Here is a 21566-nt window from a genome sequence, read left to right as displayed (position 1 = left end):
GGGTTACACAAAGTCGGTTACAATGGTAGGAGATCTATATATCCGTATCGCCAAGCTTGCCTTCCACGCCAAGGAAAGTCCCTTCCGGACACGGGACGAAGTCTTCAATCTTGTATCTTCATAGTCCAGGAGTCCGGCTGAAGGTATAGTCCGGCTATCCGGACACCCCCTAATCCAGGACTCCCTCACTTGCAGTTTCTTCTTCATCAAGGATACCCATTTACTATGTAGGCTTCTTTATGTAAAACTGAGATTTAATTGAGAATTTCACTGTGTTTGTAAGACCATATTGATATATTTCTATGTGCTATTGGTAATTAGTTAGAATGTTCACATGTCATATTAGTTATCAAAAAAATTTAGAGAGGACCACCCTGATGTCATATGCTAGCTCCGCCACTGGGTGGAGGCCAGAGTGGGCGGCGGCATTGACCCGCTGCACGCTGCCGGACCTTCGCCATTGACTACGCCTCCGGCCATCTCTCCTTCCTCTCCCTTCCCTCTCTCTTTTCTCCTGTCTCTCTCTCAAAATCTCTCTCCTCTTCTCCCGCAGATACCAACCACCATGGATGGTGATGCCCGAAGGTTTGCTCGCTTCCCATGGCGTGCCCCCACCTCCACTCCGGTCTTTCCTCGCTGGATCCGCCCCGCCGCACCCATTCCCATGCCCATCGAACTCCGGCCTCCTCCCATGGCATGCCCCGCCTCGACTCCGACCTCCTCCTCGCCGGATCCACCCCGCCGCGTCCATTGTTGTGCCCCTCGAGCTCCTACCTCCTCCCATTGCCTTCGCGTTGCCTGCATCCCTGCCCTCGCTTGAGCGCCGTTGACTGCGCCGCCATCCACGGAAGGGGAGATCTCCGGCGGCGCGCTGCAGCTGTAGATAGGGTCGGGAGGCAGTGCCGGTTCGGGCTGGGCTATTTTTTTTCTTTTCTCTCCTCGTACCGGTTCGGGCTGACTTATGAGTATGACTGCAGGTTAAATACCTAAAATAAGAGGGACGCTTTTGTAAAAACACCGCGACGGTGAAGCCGACAGACTCAACCCGTGCTTTATTATTAGGGAAAGATATTTTCCTGATATACCTATTTGGTTTCACAAGCATTGATATATTTTTCCACAAACTCAGTCAAACTCTAAGATAGTTTGATCCTCCACTAAAATTAGAAGTACACTCTTTCAAGAACGGAGGAAGTGTGTCAGATGCCACTAGTAATAATTAATATAGCTCACGAGGCATAAGTTAGTGGTGACAATCCTTTTCGAAAAAAGCGGTAGTGACAATACCAGACAAACCCTTGATGGTGCATAGAGTCGGTTGGAAACACACCCAGGACACGTACGGTCGGAATACAGAAAAGTAACCCTGCCTACAGCCTAAGATAAGAGGGCAAGCCGGTTGCGCAACACACATGCATGCATGCATACGTACATACGCTCACTATGTTCAGTGAACCTGAAGAATTGTTTTCTTATATTCGGACGAGGTGTAGCATACGTTGCACCTTGGGAGGGACCAGCATATATCACCATACCGACCTCGTTGACCCCTGCCCACTCCCTCGTTACCTAATAATTTACTTGTTTTTCTTGTTGTTGTTTCCATAAGAGGGTCAGCCTCATGTTCCCAAATTAGGACAGGGTTCACTCACCTGGGTCTGAGTGGGAGTGACGAACCAGGCGGCAACAGGTGTCCGGCTACCAGAGAGAACCGTTGGATGCGATGCTGCTCGAGAGACAGACAGCAACCGCACCACAGCCACCAACAGCGATAGATGCGCAATGGCCACATGGTGATGCAGTGATGCCGATGCCGATGTAAGCAAGCAAGCGCGGCCACACATTGACATCCCCAGCCATCGGGAGAAAATATCGCCTGGGGGCCGGACCGGACGTACTGCAGCTGCGGCTGCGGCTAGCTAATCTAGCCTAGCCTAGCTAGCACCAAGTTGCTGCTCGATCATGTCTAGTTGGGCTGCCCCCGCCTGCCTGCCTGCCCGGTTGCTGGTGCAAGATACCGAGGAGGCGGACGGGAAGGGGACGGTGAGGTGACATAGACATACACCCCCCCGGCCCCCGCCGTCGGCGACCTGCCTCCTGTCCAGCCTATAAGTAGGCGGCCATGCGCTAGCTGCGACAGACAAGAGAGAGAGAGAGACACCCACACCCACACCCACACAAGAAGGGAAGCGACTGAGCATCCAAGGTAAGGTCGTTGTTGGTTGCAATGGCCGGCTGCGGAGGCAAGGATGGCCTGTACGCCGTGCTCGGCGTCTCCAGCGACTGCTCCGACGCAGAGCTGCGCAGCGCCTACAGGAAGCTCTCCATGGTCCGTCCCTCCTCTGCTCTTCTAAGCTCTCTTCTTCGTCGTCTTCTTCTCTTGTGTTAAATTGTTATTAGATGATTCCTTCCTCTGTTTCTTGGCTCCTCTGTTTCACGTACCGCTGGTTAAGTAAATGGGATGTACGTTTTGCAGAAATGGCACCCGGACAAATGCGGCTCCGGCGGCGTGGAGGCTCCGGCTAGCTGCGACAGACAAATGAGGTATGTATCTATGCATGTATGTTGCTTTCTTTATTATTGTTGGTTGGTTCACCTCTTGTTGGTGCTTTAATTTTACTTATTAGGGTGCAGGAGACATACTGGGAGACATCCTGGAGGCCATGAACCACACACCCCCACACGTAAGTGAGAGTCAAGTCACGCTGCTGCTGCTGCTTATAGTTATACCAGTAGATATCATGAAGGTTTGAGCACTTATTACTTACTTCCTCCGTTCCGAATTACTTGTTTTGTATTTTTCTAGATACGAATGTATCTAGACTTATTTTAGTGTCAGATACCTCCGTATCTAGACAAATCCAAGACAAATAATTCGGAACGGAGGGAGTACTTATGAGCTATTCAGCACCATATATACCAATACTAATACCATGCATGCATGCAGCAGGAAGACGGCGACGGCGAGAGCTCGGACGATCTGCACAAGCAGTTCGAGGAGCTCTTCCTCAAGCCCGACGCAGCCTACTCCTCCTCCTCCTCCTCCTCCTCCAAGACAAGGGCCGCCGGCAGGAAGTAGGCTCCCAAGATGAATGAATCATCTTCATGCGTGGTCGTGGAGATTTCATCCGTCAGAATAGATCATGTCATGCTAGGCTATTGCTAGCTATCCACGGAGAATGACCCAAATTAATGTTGAATGTTCAGCTAGAGTAGCATAATACGTATAGCCTAGTAGTCACTAAATGAAAAATTTATTTAGGCGTCATGCATCCACACCTGCCTAGACTATGATTTTCCACCTAGCTTGTGATTGTGATTTCTAATACGACTATGCGTGAATTCAATAACATTTGTGACATCTTTCCAAAAGAATAAGTACTACGTACTCTATAAGCAATTCTATCCACATTCCGCCCTGCTCATACGTAATATACTTTTGATAGCTCAGTCGACTTGCCAAAATTGGGTACGGATACCGGGTTCAGGTAGCCTTTCTTTTACAGAAACTATTAGTATTTCTAGGCTTCAAAAATTCGGATAAAGCTGTAAATGTACATATGTGTATGGTTTACTAGCTAATAAAACTCGTCAACATAAATTCGTACGTGGAGATGCGACTGTGGCTAATTTCATCCGTCAGAATAGATCATCCTGTGTTGTGTTGCCTAGCAAAACTCACAAGACAGAAGCGCACAACAGATGCCATGTCATGCTAGGCTATTGCTATCCATCCACGGAGAATGTTGAATGTTCAGCTAGCTTAGCATTGCCTAGTCACTAAAAATTTATTCAAGCGTCATCCGCTCATGCATGCCTACTGGAATGCCAGATGAAACCTAAAAGCATCGAGTACTTTGCTTGCAATTAATAAAAAAACAAGTGTGCCGGTTAGAGCATCTATAGCCGGACTCAACAAATTCGGCTCCTCAAACGCCGAGGGCACTGACCGGGCACTCCTTATATCCGCGTCTCCACACCCATGTATCTCGTATTTCATCCCCTATTTTCATACTAAACCATGCAACATTGATAAGAAGTACGTACATCATGAGCGGACAGACAAATGCACAATCGGTTCATCAAAAGATCATAGCCGAATCATCAAAAGATAGCAAAGATCAACATAAAACACATAATACGGTAGACAAGTTCAAACTACAACTAAAAACTTGAAATAAAGACGGATTTCCACCACTTCCTCGCCGGCCCTTTGCCCTTCCGGTCGCCGGCGTAGTTGTAGGAGTCTGCAGCAGGAGGTGGGTCCACGTCGGAGCCGTCAAACCTGTCGGAGGAGGAGGAATCGGAGACGAGGATGAAGCCTTGCAAGCATCGGACGAGTCGATCTTGCTGACACTTGAGTTTGGCCACCCTCGCTGCCTCTGCCGCCTCCCGAGCCGGAGCTGCTTGGCGTTGAGCCTCCGAGCCGCCGGGCCTTCGTCTCCGCCTCAGTCAGTGACCGGCGGCACGTCCACTCGAAGAGACGTTCCTCCTCATCGAGCACCCGATGGCGGCGGGCGGACTGTGCAGACTCGTCGGACCCGCCCGCCATCTCCCTAGCCCTCTGCCTCTCGCGGCGGGCAGCTCGTGCCTCCAACTCTGGAGTCCGCATCCGCGACATTGGCTAAGGGGGCACTAGAACCTAGCACAGCCCGCGCGGGGCATCGGCTGGAGGTGGAGGAGGCCGTCGGGCGGGAGGAGCAGATTTGGCAGGCCTCACTGATCGGCTGGAAGGGTCGGCGATGGCACGAGGGGCGACAGGGGGTGTCGCACCGAAGCCGAAGCCGTCGCCGCCCGTATCGACCCGCGAGCACTCGAGGGCGATGTAGAGCACCAGCTCCTCCTTTTCTCTCGAGCTGCCGTCGAAGTGGCTGTCGGTACTGGACATGGTCGCCGGCGCTATGAATTTGGCAGAATGGGGAAATGGGACCGTCGGAAAGGGGAGGAGATGAGAGCGGAGTGAGCTAGGGTTTCTGTTGTACGGGGGTTTTGTGGGGTCGGGGTGGGACAATGGTTGGCCGGGCTGATGTGGCGGGCGTGCCCGGGTAAGCCGCCGCCGCCCGTATCGACCCGCGAGCACTCGAGCGCGATGCAGAGCACCAGCTCCTCCTCTTCTTTGGAGCTGCCGTCGAAGTGGCTGTCGGTGCTGGACATGGTCGCCGACGCTATGAATTTGACAGAATGGGGAAATGGGACCGTCGGAAAGGGGAGGGGATGAGAGCGGAGTGGAGTGAGCTAGGGTTTCTGCTGGACCGGGGTTTTGTTGGGTCGGGGTGGGACAATGGTGGGCCGGGCTGATGTGGCGGGCGTGCCCGGGTGCCCAGACCGCCTCATATCCGCCCTACATTTGGGACGGATATGAGGGGTGCTGGTCAGCCCGAGCGTTTGAGGCCCTTTTAAGAGCTCTGGTTTGGTTGGTATTTTGTGACCGGTCAGTGACTGGATGGCCTGCTCGGGAGTATGAGATGGATATAGGGCGCCCGGTTGTAGATGTTCTTAATGACTAAAATTTGTGTCAACTTAAAAAAATGTTTTTGCTGTGTTTTGAACTGTAAAACGTATTATATTTAGTTACAGAGGTAATACAGTATTACTCACACTATCCCCTGCCCAAAATATACTTTTGATAGCTCAGTGCACTCGCCAAAAGCGGGTTTGGACTTTGGAGACCAGGCTGAGTCTCAAGTAGCATTTTATGTTTAATGAAAATATTATTTCTACACCTAAAAATGATAACAAAACATGTACAAATATATGAACCATGTACATAATCATTTCTATTAGCCTACAAATTATCATATTATTTGATTAAACTTTGCATACAAATAGAGAGTATACATAGGTATTTTTTTAAAACAATCGAAACCTTTAAAGAGCATTAAAGATATATATCAAATTCAGGGCTCACTACCCTGCCTCCAAGAAATTGCGCTCCATCGACTTGGGCCATCGGAGATGGGACGAAAGTACCAATCAATGGCATTACCCAATAGAATTGTTCTTGAGAGGCTCCAAGATTGGAAAAGGCTCAAGAATTGTTCTTTTTTTTGCAGGGAACCAGTAAGATGCTTGACACGTAAACCAGATGGTAAACATCCACTGCAGAAGTGCAACCCCCACCAATTATTCAGAGAAAGGGAATGAGACCGAAGAGAAAGTAACCACGAAGAAGAACTCCTTGGGAGAATCAAGGGGAGTATACCATGGATCCGAATTTTGCACGCACCCGAGCCTCGAGTGCAAGACTGGGGGAGAAATCCCAGTGAAGAAGGCCCTCCATTGTCGTAGATTAGAGGGAGCTATTGGCGTGGTTGGAGGTGGGTGGAGGAGGAGATGTGGGAGGAGCCATCTCCAACGACTGTGAAGGGATAATACAATAATTTCGTTGGTCCTAGCTACGGGACAATCGACATCAAGGCCCGGCTGCATCAGTACCTGGTGGATTTCAAACATCTCAGAAATAACATTGTATCAAGCTCCTCGAGTTCCACCATCATCATTGAGCTAGGGGTAATCAGCTTGTAGGTGTGACCTTTTCGATGATTGGTGGTATCAATAGCAAGGAAGCCATCGGTGGAGCCAATGAAGTGGTTGTGCTCCGTGAAGGGGTGGACCCTGTGGAAACAGAACAACAAGAATCCCGCCAAAAGCACAACCACATGTAGCTTGGCCGGAGATGGGATCAAATGCCATGAACGACACATCAGTCGAAAGCGACCCTAGACCCTAAACCCAATGCGGGGAGCGAGGGCCCTGTTTTTCTTATTTCATTTGTGTTTCTTATTCTTTTCTAAAAAATGGACACAAATTAGGAAAAAAATCATAAATTAAAAAATGCGTGAAATCTAAAAATTGTAAACAACTTTGGAAAATGATCTAAAAATTGAAAAACTGTTCACAAATTTAAAAAATGTTTGCAAAATTTAATAAATGTCATAAATTCAAACAATGCATGGAAAATCCAAAGAAGTTCAAGATTTGAATAAATGTCAATGAAACCAATAAACTACTCATGAGTTTTTTGAAAAAAAATAAGAATTTAGAAAATTAATTAGTTAAAAGTATTCTCTTGAATTTTAATGAAATTGGTGCATTTCAAAATATTCACGAATTTTACCAAATTTTACGAAGTTGAAAAAAACTAATTGTGTAAGAATCAAGAATTTTAAAAATAATAAATAAAAAAGGGAAAATAAAAAAGGGAAGTGAAACGCCAAAAAAGGAAATGGGAAAAGTAAAAAAAACATAGAAAACCCTAAAAAAGTAAATTAAAACCGACAAACGAGCTAAATAAGGAAAACCTGACCTTCCCAAACCGACGGGAAATGCGGTCAGAGAAATACCAGCGAACAGGGGTGCTCGTTTGGTCATTAACCGTGGGACTCCCTATTTGACGCTCCATGCGTCAAAGTAGTCGGGCACCGAGTGGGCTGGCCTATCAACAGAGAACTGTAGCGACAACACCATAGGGATTAGATTTCTTCTCAAGAAAAGGAACATAGCGGCTCTATTTTTTTAGTTTTTTAAGTCGGTTTTTCTAATTAAAACGCGAATCTTGTTTTCACACTGCGAATATGTTTTGAAATTTTAAAACAAAATTTGAAATGTCTAAACATTTTTAAAAGTCCTGAACAAATTCTGAAATCTCCAACAAAAATTGAAAATCTCGGACATTTTTCTTGAATGTTCTCGAAGAAATTTCTAAATCCTTAAAATTTTCGAAACTTGAAAATTTCCCAAAGAAATATGGAAAATCATAACAAATTTGAATTTTGCATTAATTATGTAGTCACTAAATCTCTTCCTCAATGCATGTTTCTCTTTCGCAAAAACATTGTCAATTGATGTCGGGCCTGTGATAACACGCTTTACGTGTCTCGTCAACAGTGTTGTTTGTTCCGTTCTCTTTTTCTTTTTTCACCACTTATGCCTTTACAGATGTCATGACAAGTCAGGAAGAAGGAATCATCGCAGGTTCATATCCTTGTTTTTTAAATGAATTTTTAGGTTTATATAATGTGCATTTTTGTCGAGATATTGAGCGCAGACAACATCTGGTACTATGATCTTGCATTTTCTGATGTATGGGGTGGTATACATTTTTTTAAAAATAAAGAAAGGGTGTTTGTTTAGTTATTGTCACGTCTTTCTTTTTTCGACATCAATGCGACATAAAAATTTCTTTCGTTTCATAAAAAAGAAACATAAAAAATTTGTTTACTGAAATAATACATTTTCTAGCATTTTTTTTATTTCAACGCCTTGTTTTTAAAACGAACAACCATGCTTAGTATTTGCGTCTCAAGTTTAAGGTTGTTCATCGTGAGATATCGGATGGCATGCCTCATCCTGCCATACCATCCCATTTCATATATTCACAGGTTGGTCGATTGGTCCTCATAAATTTAGTACTAAGTTATATCATACTATATATGATTTCTTTTTTCCAGTTGTCAAAAGGAGATTTACATAGATTGGATTACTTTCAATCAAGATTCTTTTGGCAAGGAGATAGCAAGAGAAAGAAATATCGACTAACTAAATGGAGTGTGGTTTGTCATCCCAAAGACCAAGGTGGGTTGGGCATTGATGACCTTGAGGTTAAGAACAAGGTCCTCCTCGGCAAATGGTTGTTTAAATTACTGACAAATTAAAGATGGTGTATGGCAAACCCTCCTAAGGAGAAAATATGTGGGTTTCAAGGTGGTATCCCAAATATACTGAAAGCCTGAGGGTTTCCACATTTGGGACGGGTCTAATGGCTATGAAGAAATATTTTTCAACTATTTATTCTTTTTTTGATTAAGGACGGCTCGTAAATTAGATTCTGGGAGGACAAGTGGCTAGGAAATGCCACACTCCAGGAACAATATCCAGCTCTATACAACATTGTGCTCCAATCCTAAAACATCCTGTTTCAGCGGTTGTTCATGGTGCAATTCTCACATGGGTCAGATGTATTTCGATGAAACCTCCATGAAAATGGGCAATTCTTAGTGAAGTCTACGTATAGAGTGTTAATCCAGTATGATGTGCTAGTTGATAACAACAAAAAGATCTGAAAGATGAAGATACCTCTTAAAAATAAAATCTTTGTATTTTTTTATTTTTCATTTATGTAAAAGGACCGACCTTGTTTGACTGTGTGCATCTTAATTATGCTTGATCTGAGCTATCCGTTTTGGATCCGATGGATGGACTATCTGGTTCTCAGTCCCATACACAGTGGCGGAGCTTCATGGGGGCCAACCTGGGCGGTGGCCCCCCCAGCTCAAAGAATTTTTTTGCATGCATACCTATGTATTTGATCCAGTTTTCCACTAAAAATCAGCATATTGTGATTTTGTTTGCCCCTCCTAGCCAATGCCCCCCCATGATTTTATCCCAAGCTCCGCCACTGCCCATACATGACATACATTTGTAGGGACCGAACGACCGACGGCAAGGGAAGCGCGCACACACACATGCAGATGCAGCCTCACATCGATCGCATTGAGTGGATGTGGAGTGGAGAGCCTTGTCTCGATGCAATTGAATCACGGACAGGAGAACATGCAGGTCGGTGTACCCTACCCTACCCTACCCTACGTGAATACTCGTACGCATGGGATGCCGATGGACTCACTGACTGACCCTGCCATACCTACCAAGCGGCGCGCCCTACTATCATAGATAGAGTACTCCTACAACTATGTAGAGGTAGCCGGCCGGTAGGTAGATCCACGATGCGTACACCATGCGTGCAACTAGTGGTGGTCCGTCCGTCGTCAACTACAACTAGTGGATCGCTCGCTAGGTACACCGACGGACCGCGTACGGCACACAACAGTAATATATATGCCATGCTATGCGTCGCACAGGACAACTGTCACCTTCGCACCAACGGCGTCCTTGAACATCTTGTCCCAAAGTTTCTTCTCATCCATTCCTCAAAAAAAAAAAAAAAGAGAAAAAGTTTCCTCTCATCCAAATGTCCTACATGTCGGCAGACTTGTCTTCCTCGCAAACTGGCCATAAAGCAAGGGGCGCAGCCGCGCAGTGTTTTGGCAGAATGTGCATCCTCGGTTTCATGACCAAAATCACTTCGCACCTTACAAACTTGCACGTAATCCATGATCAAAATGTGAAGTTGCTAACCATCGATGGTACACGATCTCATGCTCCATCGTCAAGTATTGCAGCGCAATTGCGCACGTGACCACCACGCACATCGATCATGAAAATCCTAAGAGCAACTTTAACGGGCCGACCTAAACGGACGGTGCTTTTTGTCCGCTCTTTGTCCGTTTGGGTCGGCCCGGCAGACATTAATGTCCGGCGTTGTATTTGGATCGGCGCGAGCGCCCAACGCTGGCCCAACCCATTTCGTCGGCGCGCTAAAAAAAAGTATTGCAAGCATTTTGAAAATAAATACATGCATTTAAGTAAACATAAAAGCCGGCTATGAAGGCTGGCGAAAGTCCACACTACATTAATTAAAACACTAAAAACTAGACGACACGCTGCCCTAGGCGTCCTCGTCGTCGGCGGCGGCTGCGTCGGGACCGGTGAGGTCGATCAACGTCGGCGCAGGGCTGGCCCAGGGGAACGCCGTGTTCCAGACGGCGGTGATGTCAGGCTTTGCCGCCGCTGTTGCCTGGGCCTGGCGCGCCTCCTCTTCGGCCTCGCGCTCGAGCATCTGCAGGCGCTCGCCCTCCCGGCGCTCCTCGGCCAGCCGAACGCGACGCCAGTGGTCGAGGTAGGCCACCTCCTGCTTCTCCATCGCCCCGAGCCAGATCGACGGAGCGCTGACCCACTCGCGCACTACTCCGGTCCAGGAGTAGCGCTCGAGGTAGGCCGGCTCCTCCGGCTCTGCTTTGGGCGGGGACGGCGGGGCCACCGCCGGCACGACGCAATCGCCCGCCACGGAGAGGGCCATGGCCTCTGCCATGGCATCCTCGAAAGCCGCCTCGTCTGCCTCCCTCCACCGCTCCTCCTCCTGGCTCTCCTTGATGGTCGCCTGGTAGGCGGCCTCGGCCTCCTGGTCCTCATCGCGGACGACGAGCGCGGGCGGCGACAGGCTGTGGTCGACGCCGCGGACGCCGCGTCGCCTCGCCTCCTCGTGCTCGAAGGCGAACCATCAAGCCCAGTTGGGCGAGTCGACGGCGAAGTGCGGGTCGACGCGCTGCTCCGACGTCAGCAACACCCGCCGGCGCCGCACCTCCTCCGCATGGGCCCTCGCCATCCGCGGCGCCGCCGGCACTGGGATCCTCTCCGGAACCAAATGCTAGTCATGCGGCAGTGTCACATGCGGGTACGACAGAGGCACGCGGTGGTGCCAATGCCACTCGGCCTGGTGCAACGGCACGTTGATGCGCTGCCTCTGACGGGGAGCGCGCGCCGACGCGGGAAGGACAGGGAGGGAGGGGGAATGGCGGGCGGGGGCTTTGCCCTTGCGGTTGCTACCGATGCCGGAGAAGAAACCCATGCTAGCGGTGGCGAGGGTTGTCGCCGGCGTGGGGGCAGGGGTGTCCAGATGGGGACGGGGGACGAGTGGTAGTGGATGAGGGCGGCCCGCCGCACGCCCCGCTTAAAAAAGGACGACCGCCTTCGCTGACGCGTGGGCCCAAGGTGGGCGGTTGTCATAAATTATGTTGACCGTCGTAGTTGGACCGCCGCCAGGTGGGGACGCGGCGGACGGCGAGGAGACGCGCGGCGCGTCCGCTTCACATCTGCGCCGATGCATTCCAGGCGCAATTTTGCGCCGGAAATGGGTCGGTGCGGACGCTGGGCGGATACGATTTGAGTTTGGGTCGGCGCGTTGGGCCGTCACTTTTGTCCGCGCCAACCCAAATGGACGCGGACGGTGGAAATGGGTCGCCCCATTGGAGTTGCTCTAAGTTTTGCTTCTTGTTGCTCTATATGTTGGTCAATTCATTCATTCACTCAATATTGCAACTTGATGATCATCACGTTGTATAACCCCGAATGCATTGCCGCGATGTACTAAACAATGAAGGGCAGACCCATCCACGTTGATGCATTGTTGCATGAAGTTCAAGGTGTTGGGGAACACAGTATTTAAAAAAAATTCCTACGATCACGCAAGATCTATCTAGGAGATGCATAGCAACGAGACGGAAAAGTGTGTCCACGTCCCCTTGTAGACTAGAAGTGGAAGCATTTAGTAACGCGGTTGATGTAGTCGAACGTCTTCACGATCCAACCGATCCAAGTACCGAACATACGGCACCTCCGTGTTCAGCACACGTTCAGCACGATGACGTCCCTCGAGCTCTTGATCCAGTTGAGGACGAGGAAGAGTTCCATCAGCACGACGGTGTGGCGACGATGATGATGAAGTTATCGGCGCAGGGCTTCGCCTAAGCACTACGACGATATGACCGAGGTGTTAAACTGTGGAGGGGGCACCACACACAGCTAAAAGAAGACTTGTTGTGCCTTTGGGGTGCCCCTTCCCCCGTATATAAAGGAGGAGGGGAGGAGGCGGCCGGCCTAGGGGGCGCACCAAAGAGGGGAGTCCAACTAGGACTCCCAATCCTAGTTGGACTCCCTTTCCTTTCCTGGAGAGGGGGAAAGAGGGAAGGGAGAGGAAGAGGAGAAAGAAAGGGGGGAGGGGAGCCCCCCTCCCTAGTCCAATTCGGACTCCCTATAGGAAGGGGGCACGGGCACCCATTGTAAGCTGCCTCCCCTCTCCCCTATGGCCCATGTAGGCCCAATATTCCCCTGGGGGGTTCCGGTAACCCCTCGGTACTCCGAAAAAATGCCCGATTCCCTCGGAACCATTCCGATGTCCGAATGCAACCTTCCAATATATGAATCTTTACCTCTCGACCATTTCAAGACCCCTCGTCATATCCATGATCTCATCTGGGACTCCGAACAAACTTCGGTCATCAAATCACATAACTCATAATACAAATCGTCATTGAACGTTAAGCGTGCTGACCCTATGGGTTCGAGAACTATGTAGACATGACCGAGACACATCTCTGGTCAATAAAAAATAGTAGAACCTGGATGCTCATATTGGCTCCTGCATATTATACGAAGATCTTTATCGGTCAAACTGCATAACAACATACGTTATTCCCTTTGTCATTGGTATGTTACTTGCGTGAGATTCGATCGTCGGTATCTTCATACCTAGTTCAATCTCGTTACCGGCAAGTCTCTTTACTCGTTCCGTAATGCATCATCCCGTAACTAACTCATTTGTCACATTGCTTGCAAGGCTTATAGTGATGTGCATTACCGAGAGGGCCCAGGGATACCTCTCCGATACACGGGGTGACAAATCCTAATCTCGATCTATGCCAACTCAAAAAACACCAACGGAGATACCTGTAGATCATCTTTATAATCACCAGTTACGTTGTGACGTTTGATAGCACACAAAGTGTTCCTTCGGTATCCAGGAGTTGCATAATCTCATAGTCAGAGGAATATGTATAAGTTATGAAGAAAGCAATAACAATAAAACTAAACGATCATTATGCTAAGCTAACGGATGGGTCTTGTCCATCACATCATTCTCTAACGATGTGATCCCGTTGATCAAATGACAACACATGTCTATGATCAGGAAACTTAACCATCTTTGATTAACGAGCTAGTCTAGTAGAGGCACACTAGGGACATTCTGTTTGTCTATGTATTCACAAATTTACTAAGTTTCCGGTTAATACAATTCTAGCATGAATAATAAACATTTATCATGATATAAGGAAATATAAATAAAAACTTTATTATTGCCTCTAGGGCATATTTTCTTCAGTCTCCCACTTGCACTAGAGTCAATAATCTAGATTACATAGTAATGATTCTAACACCCATGTAGTCTTGGTCCTGATCATGTTTTGCTCGTGGAAGAGGCTTAGTCAATGGGTCTGCAACATTCATATCCGTATGTATTTTGCAAATCTCTATGTCTCCCTCCTTGACATGATCGCGGATGGAATTGAAGCGTCTCTTGATGTGTTTGGTTCTCTTGTGAAATCCGGATTCCTTCGCCAAAGCTATTGCTCCAGTATTGTCACAAAATATTTTCATTGGACCCGATGCACTAGGTATTACACCTAGATCAGATATGAACTCCTTCATCCAGACTCATTAATTTGCTGCTTCCGAAGCAGCTATGTACTCCGCTTCACACGTAGATCCCGCCATGACGCTCTGCTTGAAACTGCACCAACTGACAGCTCCACCATTCAATATAAATATGTATCCGGTTTGCGACTTAGAGTCATCCAGATTAGTGTCAAAGCTTGCATCGACGTAACCATTTACGACAAGCTCTTTGTCACCTCCATAAACGAGAAACATATCCTTAGTCATTTTGAGGTATTTCAGGATGTTCTTGACCGCTGTCCAGTGATCCACTCCTGGATTACTTTGGTACCTCCCTGCTAAACTATGACAGCCTGATTTTTTCCCTCTCTTATTTGCCTGATTTTCATTTGGATTTATTTTGAAAGTTGGGGTTTTTGAATCTTTTCATATGGACTTAAACACTTGGGTACCCTTGGCTTTCACCCAAGTGCACCATTCCCCTCTCTAATCATCATTCCCCTCCTGATCCACCTCAAAATAATCTTGGGAATATTTTTCTTAAGTGAAAAATATTCATTTTTCTTCTCTAAAATCCTAGCTAGTTCAATGAGCTCCAAAGCAACCCTCATTTTTCTTGCCCACAAAAATCTGAGAAAATTCCCAAATATTCTTTGAACCCTAGGGCACCTTCCTGAGCAAAAATATTTCATCACTTTTTGGAATATTTTTGCTACAAAAAATATTTTCTGTTCTGGACAGAAATGGTGGTTTCTACAGTAACTACCATTTTACTTGCTACATTGTGCCTGAATTTTCTTGTGCATCATCACCTTGGTAGATGATGGCTAGCCTCCAAAGCACAGCCCCTAACTCCTAGCCATTTGACCTCAGTAAGATCTCAAAGTTACTGATCAGAAACTTACCTGCCGTGTAAAATCTTCTCTACTGCATATGGAGCCAAACCAAAGCGTGGTAATCCTCAAAACTACCATGAACATCAAGCTAGACATGATCATTGGACGTTGGTCGGCCTGAGGGAGGAGTTCACGCGGTGACCACGCGTGTCCACGATGCCAGCATGCTTGTCGGCGCGCTCTAGGTGCCGTCGAGCGTTCTGTTCGCGCGTGCTCGCTTCGCTCGTCTGCCCGAGCGTGCCAAACTTCGCCACCATCCTCGTCTCAATGCCATTAACTCCCCCCTGGCGCTCGCCGACGCCGGAGCTCGCCGCAGCGAGCACGGGTATGGTCCGGCCAACCCAACAGTGTGGTGCGCACTGTGCTCGTCGCCTTCTCCTCTTTCCTGTGCTCATCCCTCTTCGCCAACAGTCGCCGCGTGAGCTGCGTCGCCTTCTCCCCCTCTCACTGATGCCGCTCGTCGCCGGGCGCCATGGACAGGTGTCCACCGGCGGAGCTCGAACCCTCCCTCTCCGCTCGCCTATAAATGGAGCCGCCCCCAGCCTCCTCGAGCACCATCCACCACTCCCACACACCCCACAAGCATGTAGGAAACCGTAGCCCGGCTGGGTAGGCCGTGGGCCGCCGTCCTCGAGCTCGAGCTCGCCGGCGATCCCCTCTGGTCGTCACGGTAGCTCTAGCCCCTCCCAGGCCAGGGCGATCCTTCCAAGGCCTCCGCCTCTCTCCGGTGAAGCCACCCCGTCCCCCTGGAGCCCCTGAAGTTGCCTCTGCTCACCGTCTTCCTCATCTCCGGAGACCACCGCCCTCTGCCTCCGCTTGCGAGGTCGATTCCGACACCGTCCGACCACCCCTAGCTACGCTACGGGTACGGGCAGGTGTGCCTCCACCCCCTCTCTCGATCCCTCCCTCTCGTTTTGGCCAAGGAGCTCTCGTCGCCGACAAGAGCTCCGGTGAAGCCGCGACCCCCTTCTGTTTCCTTCTCCCCTCCTTCTCACCTGACTAGAGGGGCCCGCTAGTCAGCCACTCAGTACGCGCGTGAAGCGGTACGAGTGGAGGCGCCCTGAGGCTTTACGCCTTCGATGTCACTCCCCTAGTCTGTTTTATTTAAATTCAAATTCAATCCATTTCGAGAGAGCTTCAAATAGCTATAACTCTTCAACCATAAGTCAAAATGAATTGATTCTTTTTGCGTTATGTTCTTTGCAAAAAAATCTAACAGCTCACCAAAAATGAGATTTTTCTGAGCTGTCTAGAATTTCTGGTGATTTTCAGAAGAGATCTTGATATTTTCTTCTTGTGCTTAAATTTATTTTCAGAGGGTGAGCCTTGTCTTGAGGATCACCAGAAGGCTTGTGAACCTCATCTGCACTAAGGCAAGCCACGACAACATTTTCATGGTGTCATTTCAATATTGATGATTTTCTTACTTGAATAAAATGATTAATCCATGCATTTAAATAACTATTATGTTATTTATATTCTGTCAAGTATTTGTTAGTCATTATGCTTTATTTACAGAATGTTTGGAACTAGTTTAGTTGGTAAACAAAGGCTAAGGCCTACTTGTGGTAATGATAAAATGATTTGTTATGCATATGATTAATTACTTAAAGTTATTTTCTTGCATAAATAAAATAGTTAAATTTGCTAGAAAATATTCTGTTAAGTACTTGTTTAGCCATCTACAGAATGTTTGAACCTAACTTGGTTGGTAAAGAAATTAGGATTTGCTTTTCGTGATGATAGTAAATTTTTGCTATGCATATGAGAACTTAATCGAAGTTATTTTCTTGCATGAGAAAATAATAATACTTGCTGCAAAATATATTGTTGAAGTGAGAGTTACCCTGTCCAGGAAAGTAATATAAGTTGTTGATGCTTATGCTTAGTGTGAATATGGTTGACATCAGTCATTTTCGTTAATATGTGATGCATGTGTAGTATTGCATTTCATGGCATGCTATGACACCAGTCATTTTTATTTTAAGTTGAACCTGAATATAACTCAACTTGAATATATCGTTGACTGGGTCATGGTGCCGCTGAATCGAGATTTTGCCAGTGCAACCACATTTGCCTTTGTGGGAAGGCCTTGATTCGGTCCATTGACATGCCTCTGGTCGGTGCCTCCAATTAGGGAAGGTTATGGGCATGCTTACCCTGGCCCGGTAAGCAGGCATAACCTTGTGTGCTCGTTGTTGAGATTATGGTACCGGGTCCCCGAGTGGGATCGTTTTGGCCACGCCGGTGGTCGTTGTGTCTTTGGTAGACACAGGGCCACCCAGGACTAGCCCGTTGGGGATTGGGTCGGAGTGGCCGGGAGAGTGTCATGGCAATGGAAGGGTTTCGTCGGAATGCCGTTTGTCCACCCGAATGGGAGTGTGAGGCCATGGGTTCCGTGGTGTGGGTACAGTGTGCTACCTCTGCAGAGTGTATAATCTATCGATAACCAAGTCCACGGTCACGGACGCCTCGTAGTAGGTCCCACCATGAGTCAACGTTTAATAAACTTGCACACTAAGTCATGAACTTTGCACTGTTGATGATGGCGGAAAGGCCATTGAGATGTTCGAGACCAAATATTCGTCGTGGTTGTGATCGCCGTAAGGATCACGAGTTACTCTGGTCAAGACCACGATGGTGGTTTGTTTGTGATCCGAGAACGATCACGGTTGGTAAGTCGGTCCTGAGGGACATTTATCACAAGAGCATGATCACAGCATGTTGGAACATTATTGCATTAATAACTGGTTAATTATCATGATATTGTTTGTCATTATGATTATGCCTGTTGTGAGCTTGCAAGTATATTCAATGTACTGACCTGGCATGTCATGCCAGATTTCAGGAAAGTTGCGTTGGAAAGGAGCGCTGCTCGAGTCTAGATCGTGTCCACATCGATGTCCATGTGCTATGGAGTTTCTGCTACGACGTTGTTCCGCTGACGCGTAGTTATTATGATCGAGGCCCCTTTATGTTCACTAAATAATGTACATATTGTCAGCCGCACCGTGTGTGCTGCTTGGCTTCGACATCTGTTGTAATATAAATTCTGATCCGCTAGCATCAATAAAGCAGTTGTTTTTCTGTACCAAGATGTTGTGGTGTTGCCAGAAGACATGGTCTCTGGGTTAGCAATGCAGGGTAAACCGGTCGCTCTGAGCCGGGGTGCCACAACGCTTGGTATCAGAGCCGCGCTGACTATAGGCCATGCTAGACTACGACGTGATAACTGGACGTTAGATACGAGTTTAAGTTGAGTGTCGGTAGCAATTGTAGCTGGTTGTTGCATTGCATGCACTTGATTTATATTTTTATGCTAACCTACTAATGGTTGTGAGTGTAGATGGCTCCGGTGCCGTATCCGTGCCAGTTGCAGCTGATGTTGTACACGTCACTACACCTCCTTCGCAACGTGTGGCGTCGGCTGTACCCCCTCGGAGACGATCCAGTCTATCGTGTGTACCGGAAGCGTCTAGATGATTCAGTGTATGAGTATCACGCAGTGGTTACTCTGCGCACTAGTTCCGATTCCGGCTCTTACACCTGTACTTCTCGGAGCAGTTACGCCTCTACCGCTTCTCAGGCTATCCAGTTTGCTGCATTCGAGGTCCTTGACGAGCTTCGCTACAACGAGGTCCGAATGCAGAACCACCCAGGTTTCTTTTACTACCCCTCTCTGCACGACACTGGTCGTGTCCGTTTCCAGATCATTGTTCCGGTGTCTGATAGTGTTGCTAGCCACCTTGCTCGTTATGTCACTGCTAGCTATTTATTGATCCACGAGCTGGCTCGAGAGCTGACTCGTGCCCGTACTGCTTTAGCCGCTGCTTTGGTCACTACTAGATCTGCCACTACTCCATCTTCTCTGGGATTTACTCCTTATATTCCAGCCAGTTCTAGCTCCCCTGTTTCACCGGTTACTCCCCCGAGTAGCTCGGGCAGCTCGGCGGTGAACCCTGTCAGTACTACTGCCGAGTGGGTTTCACTTATCACTACTCCTGTAGCCTCGATGCTTCATCCTACCCCTGCCCCTGAGGGAGAGCCCTCGATGCAGTGTTGTCGTGTTATCTTTAACCCGAAGGTTTCCGTTAACCTCGTCAGTTCAGGATCCGAGTCCGCTTCAGGGGAGGACACCGCAGCACCAGCAGAGCAGTAGTACCTCTGAGTATTCGCAGTCGTCCGGATGATGTACGGATGTAGCCGTACGAGTCATGATGTTTCGTTGCATGTATTATAGTAGTTGAACCTGTCATGTTGTTTATCTTTCATGTATGAGTCTATGTATAATTATGTTGGGACTTTATTCGCCGTATTTTCTTCGCTCTTTTGTTTTCTTCCGGGATTTGTTGCTGGCTTTCCCCCAAATTTATTCTTGGATGTTTCTCATCTCAATTGCGTTGTCTTGGGAAAAATCGACAATAGGATGATGCGAGGAGGCAGAAGTAGCAACGTTCGTGAGGGAACTCCTGTCCGTCGATCCTCATGGCAGGCAGGTCATTCTCCCGAGCCGTACGTTCCGCCACCGCCTACACTGCCAAATCCGCCCTCCACCGAGCAAATTCTGCGTATGTTTGTGGAAAGAAGGAACAATGATCTGCTTGAAATATTAAGAAGTGTGCAAGCTATGGTTGGACAGAATGGAAATCAGAACGGTCATTACTCAAAGCTGTTAGATTTTCAAAGGACCAAGCCACCCAGTTTAATTCAGATTGTTGACCCATTGGATGCAGATGATTGGTTGCGTACCATTGAGAAAAAGCTTGAGATTGCTCGTACTGAAGAAAATGATAAAGTTCCATTTGCAACTCATTACCTTGAAGGCGCTGCTACCATATGGTGGGAAAATGCAAAAGCCATGTGGCCGGCTAAAGAAGAAATCACATGGGAAAAATTTAAGGATCAGTTCCGGAAATATCATATCCCTACTGGAGTTATGAAGATCAAGCAGCGTGAATTTCTTGCACTCATCTAAGGAAGTCAGTTGGTGGGTGAGTATTTGCAAAAATTTAATCATCTAGCCAGTTACTCCCTTTATGACGTGGCCACAGAAGAAAGGAAGATTGACAGATTTCTTGGAGGCTTAAATCCGCAACTCCGGTGTACTCTCAGTATGTTTGATTTCCCAGATTTCCAAAGTCTGGTGAACAAGGCTTTCATTGCTGAACGGGAGCACAAGCTTGTATCAGATAGTAGGCATGTTAACAACGATAACAAGCGTAAGTTTGAGCCAAAGAAGGATGGGCAACCTGTGCAAAAGGCTTGTACCTGGCAGCAGACTCAGGTGGAATACAAGCCCAATTGGCAACAGAATGTTAACAAGACCACCATTCAAGTCAAGAATGTCGTGACCAGCCCAGTGCACGAGGAGCGTCAGCGCAATAATTCTTGCTTCAGTTGTGGGCAGAACAGACATTATGCCAGACAATGCCCCAAGAACAACAAGGCTAATGCCCCATTCAGGCCACAGGTCAACTTTATGGAGTCATGCCCTAACCAGCAAAACTTTACTGGGCACGTGCATCATCTCTCAGCCGATGAAGCCCAGGAGAACCCCGAAGTCGTCATTGGTATGTTTTCTGTTAATGACATACCTGCCGTAATTTTATCTGAGTCTAGGGCTTCCCATTCTTTTATTTCTCGGAGTTTTGCTGCCCAAAATAAATTTCCTTGTACGCTTTTGGGCAAAAGTATGCTGGTACAAACCCCGGGATCTCTAATCAAGAGCAATCTGGTCTGCCTTGATCTGGAAATCAATATCAACGGAGTCTACTTTCCAACCTCTCTGATAATTACTGAGTCTGAAAAGTTGGATTTTATATTGGGTATGAATTGGTTGACCCAATATCAAGTTTTCATAAACTGCGCAACATGAGAAGTCACTTTGACTAATCTGAATGGACAGACTACCAAATTCTATGCTCGCAAGAATATACCCAAACAAGAATTGGTTTTCACCGCTGTGGCTGAGTTGGAATTAATTCCTATGATTAGCGAGTACCCTAATGTATTTCCAGAAGAACTGCCAGGCATGCCACCAGATCGAGAGCTGGAATTTGCAATAGACCTTGTGCCCAGAACTGCACCATTATACAAGAAGTATTACCGGATGCCCTAATCAGAATTAGTGGAGCTAAAGAAACAACTTGATGAACTGCTCCAAAAAGGATATATTCATCCTAGCTCTTCACCATGGGGATCACTTGCTATTTTCATGGACAAAAAGGATGGCAACCTCCGCATGTGCGTATATTACCGCCAGCTGAATGAGGTCACCATCAAAAATAAATATCCGCTGCCATGGATTGATGATCTGTTTGATTAGCTCAATGGGGCTAAGGTATTCTCTAAGATCAATTTACGGACCGGATATCATCAGCTCAAGATTAAAAAGGAAGATATTCCTAAGACCGCATTCACTACTCGGTACGGTCTTTATGAATATACAGTGATGTCCTTTAGTCTCACCAATGCCCTTGCTTTCTTCATGCATATGATGAACAAAGTATTCATGGACTTCCTCGACAAATTCGTGGTAGTCTTCATCGATGACATCCTCATTTACTCCAAGGGTGAAGAAGAGCACAAGGATCACCTCCG

At 47.6% G+C, this 21566-nt stretch overlaps 1 protein-coding gene across 4 annotated transcripts; it reads left to right on the top strand.

Moving 5' to 3' along the window:
* The first annotated feature begins 1871 nt into the window (after positions 1-1871).
* On the top strand, positions 1872-3525 carry LOC123059281 (dnaJ homolog subfamily B member 1). Of its 4 annotated transcripts, none has more exons than XR_006427401.1 (4): positions 1872-2329; positions 2477-2544; positions 2628-2684; positions 2948-3525. XR_006427401.1 is itself a non-coding variant. In XM_044481884.1 (4 exons), the coding sequence occupies exons 1-4, from the start codon at positions 2228-2230 to the stop codon at positions 3094-3096; spliced, it is 366 nt and encodes a 121-aa protein (XP_044337819.1). In that variant the 5' UTR covers positions 1872-2227; the 3' UTR covers positions 3097-3366. The 4 variants fall into 4 exon arrangements, 2 of the variants coding, with proteins under 2 accessions (XP_044337819.1, XP_044337818.1); XR_006427402.1 differs by having other exon boundaries at positions 2951-3366; XM_044481884.1 differs by having other exon boundaries at positions 2635-2684; positions 2951-3366.
* Positions 3526-21566: the final 18041 nt, after the last annotated feature.

This window comes from Triticum aestivum, chromosome 3A (assembly GCF_018294505.1).
Source record: "Triticum aestivum cultivar Chinese Spring chromosome 3A, IWGSC CS RefSeq v2.1, whole genome shotgun sequence".
Classification (NCBI taxonomy): domain Eukaryota; kingdom Viridiplantae; phylum Streptophyta; class Magnoliopsida; order Poales; family Poaceae; genus Triticum; species Triticum aestivum.
This window is presented reverse-complemented; position numbering and strand designations above follow the sequence as displayed.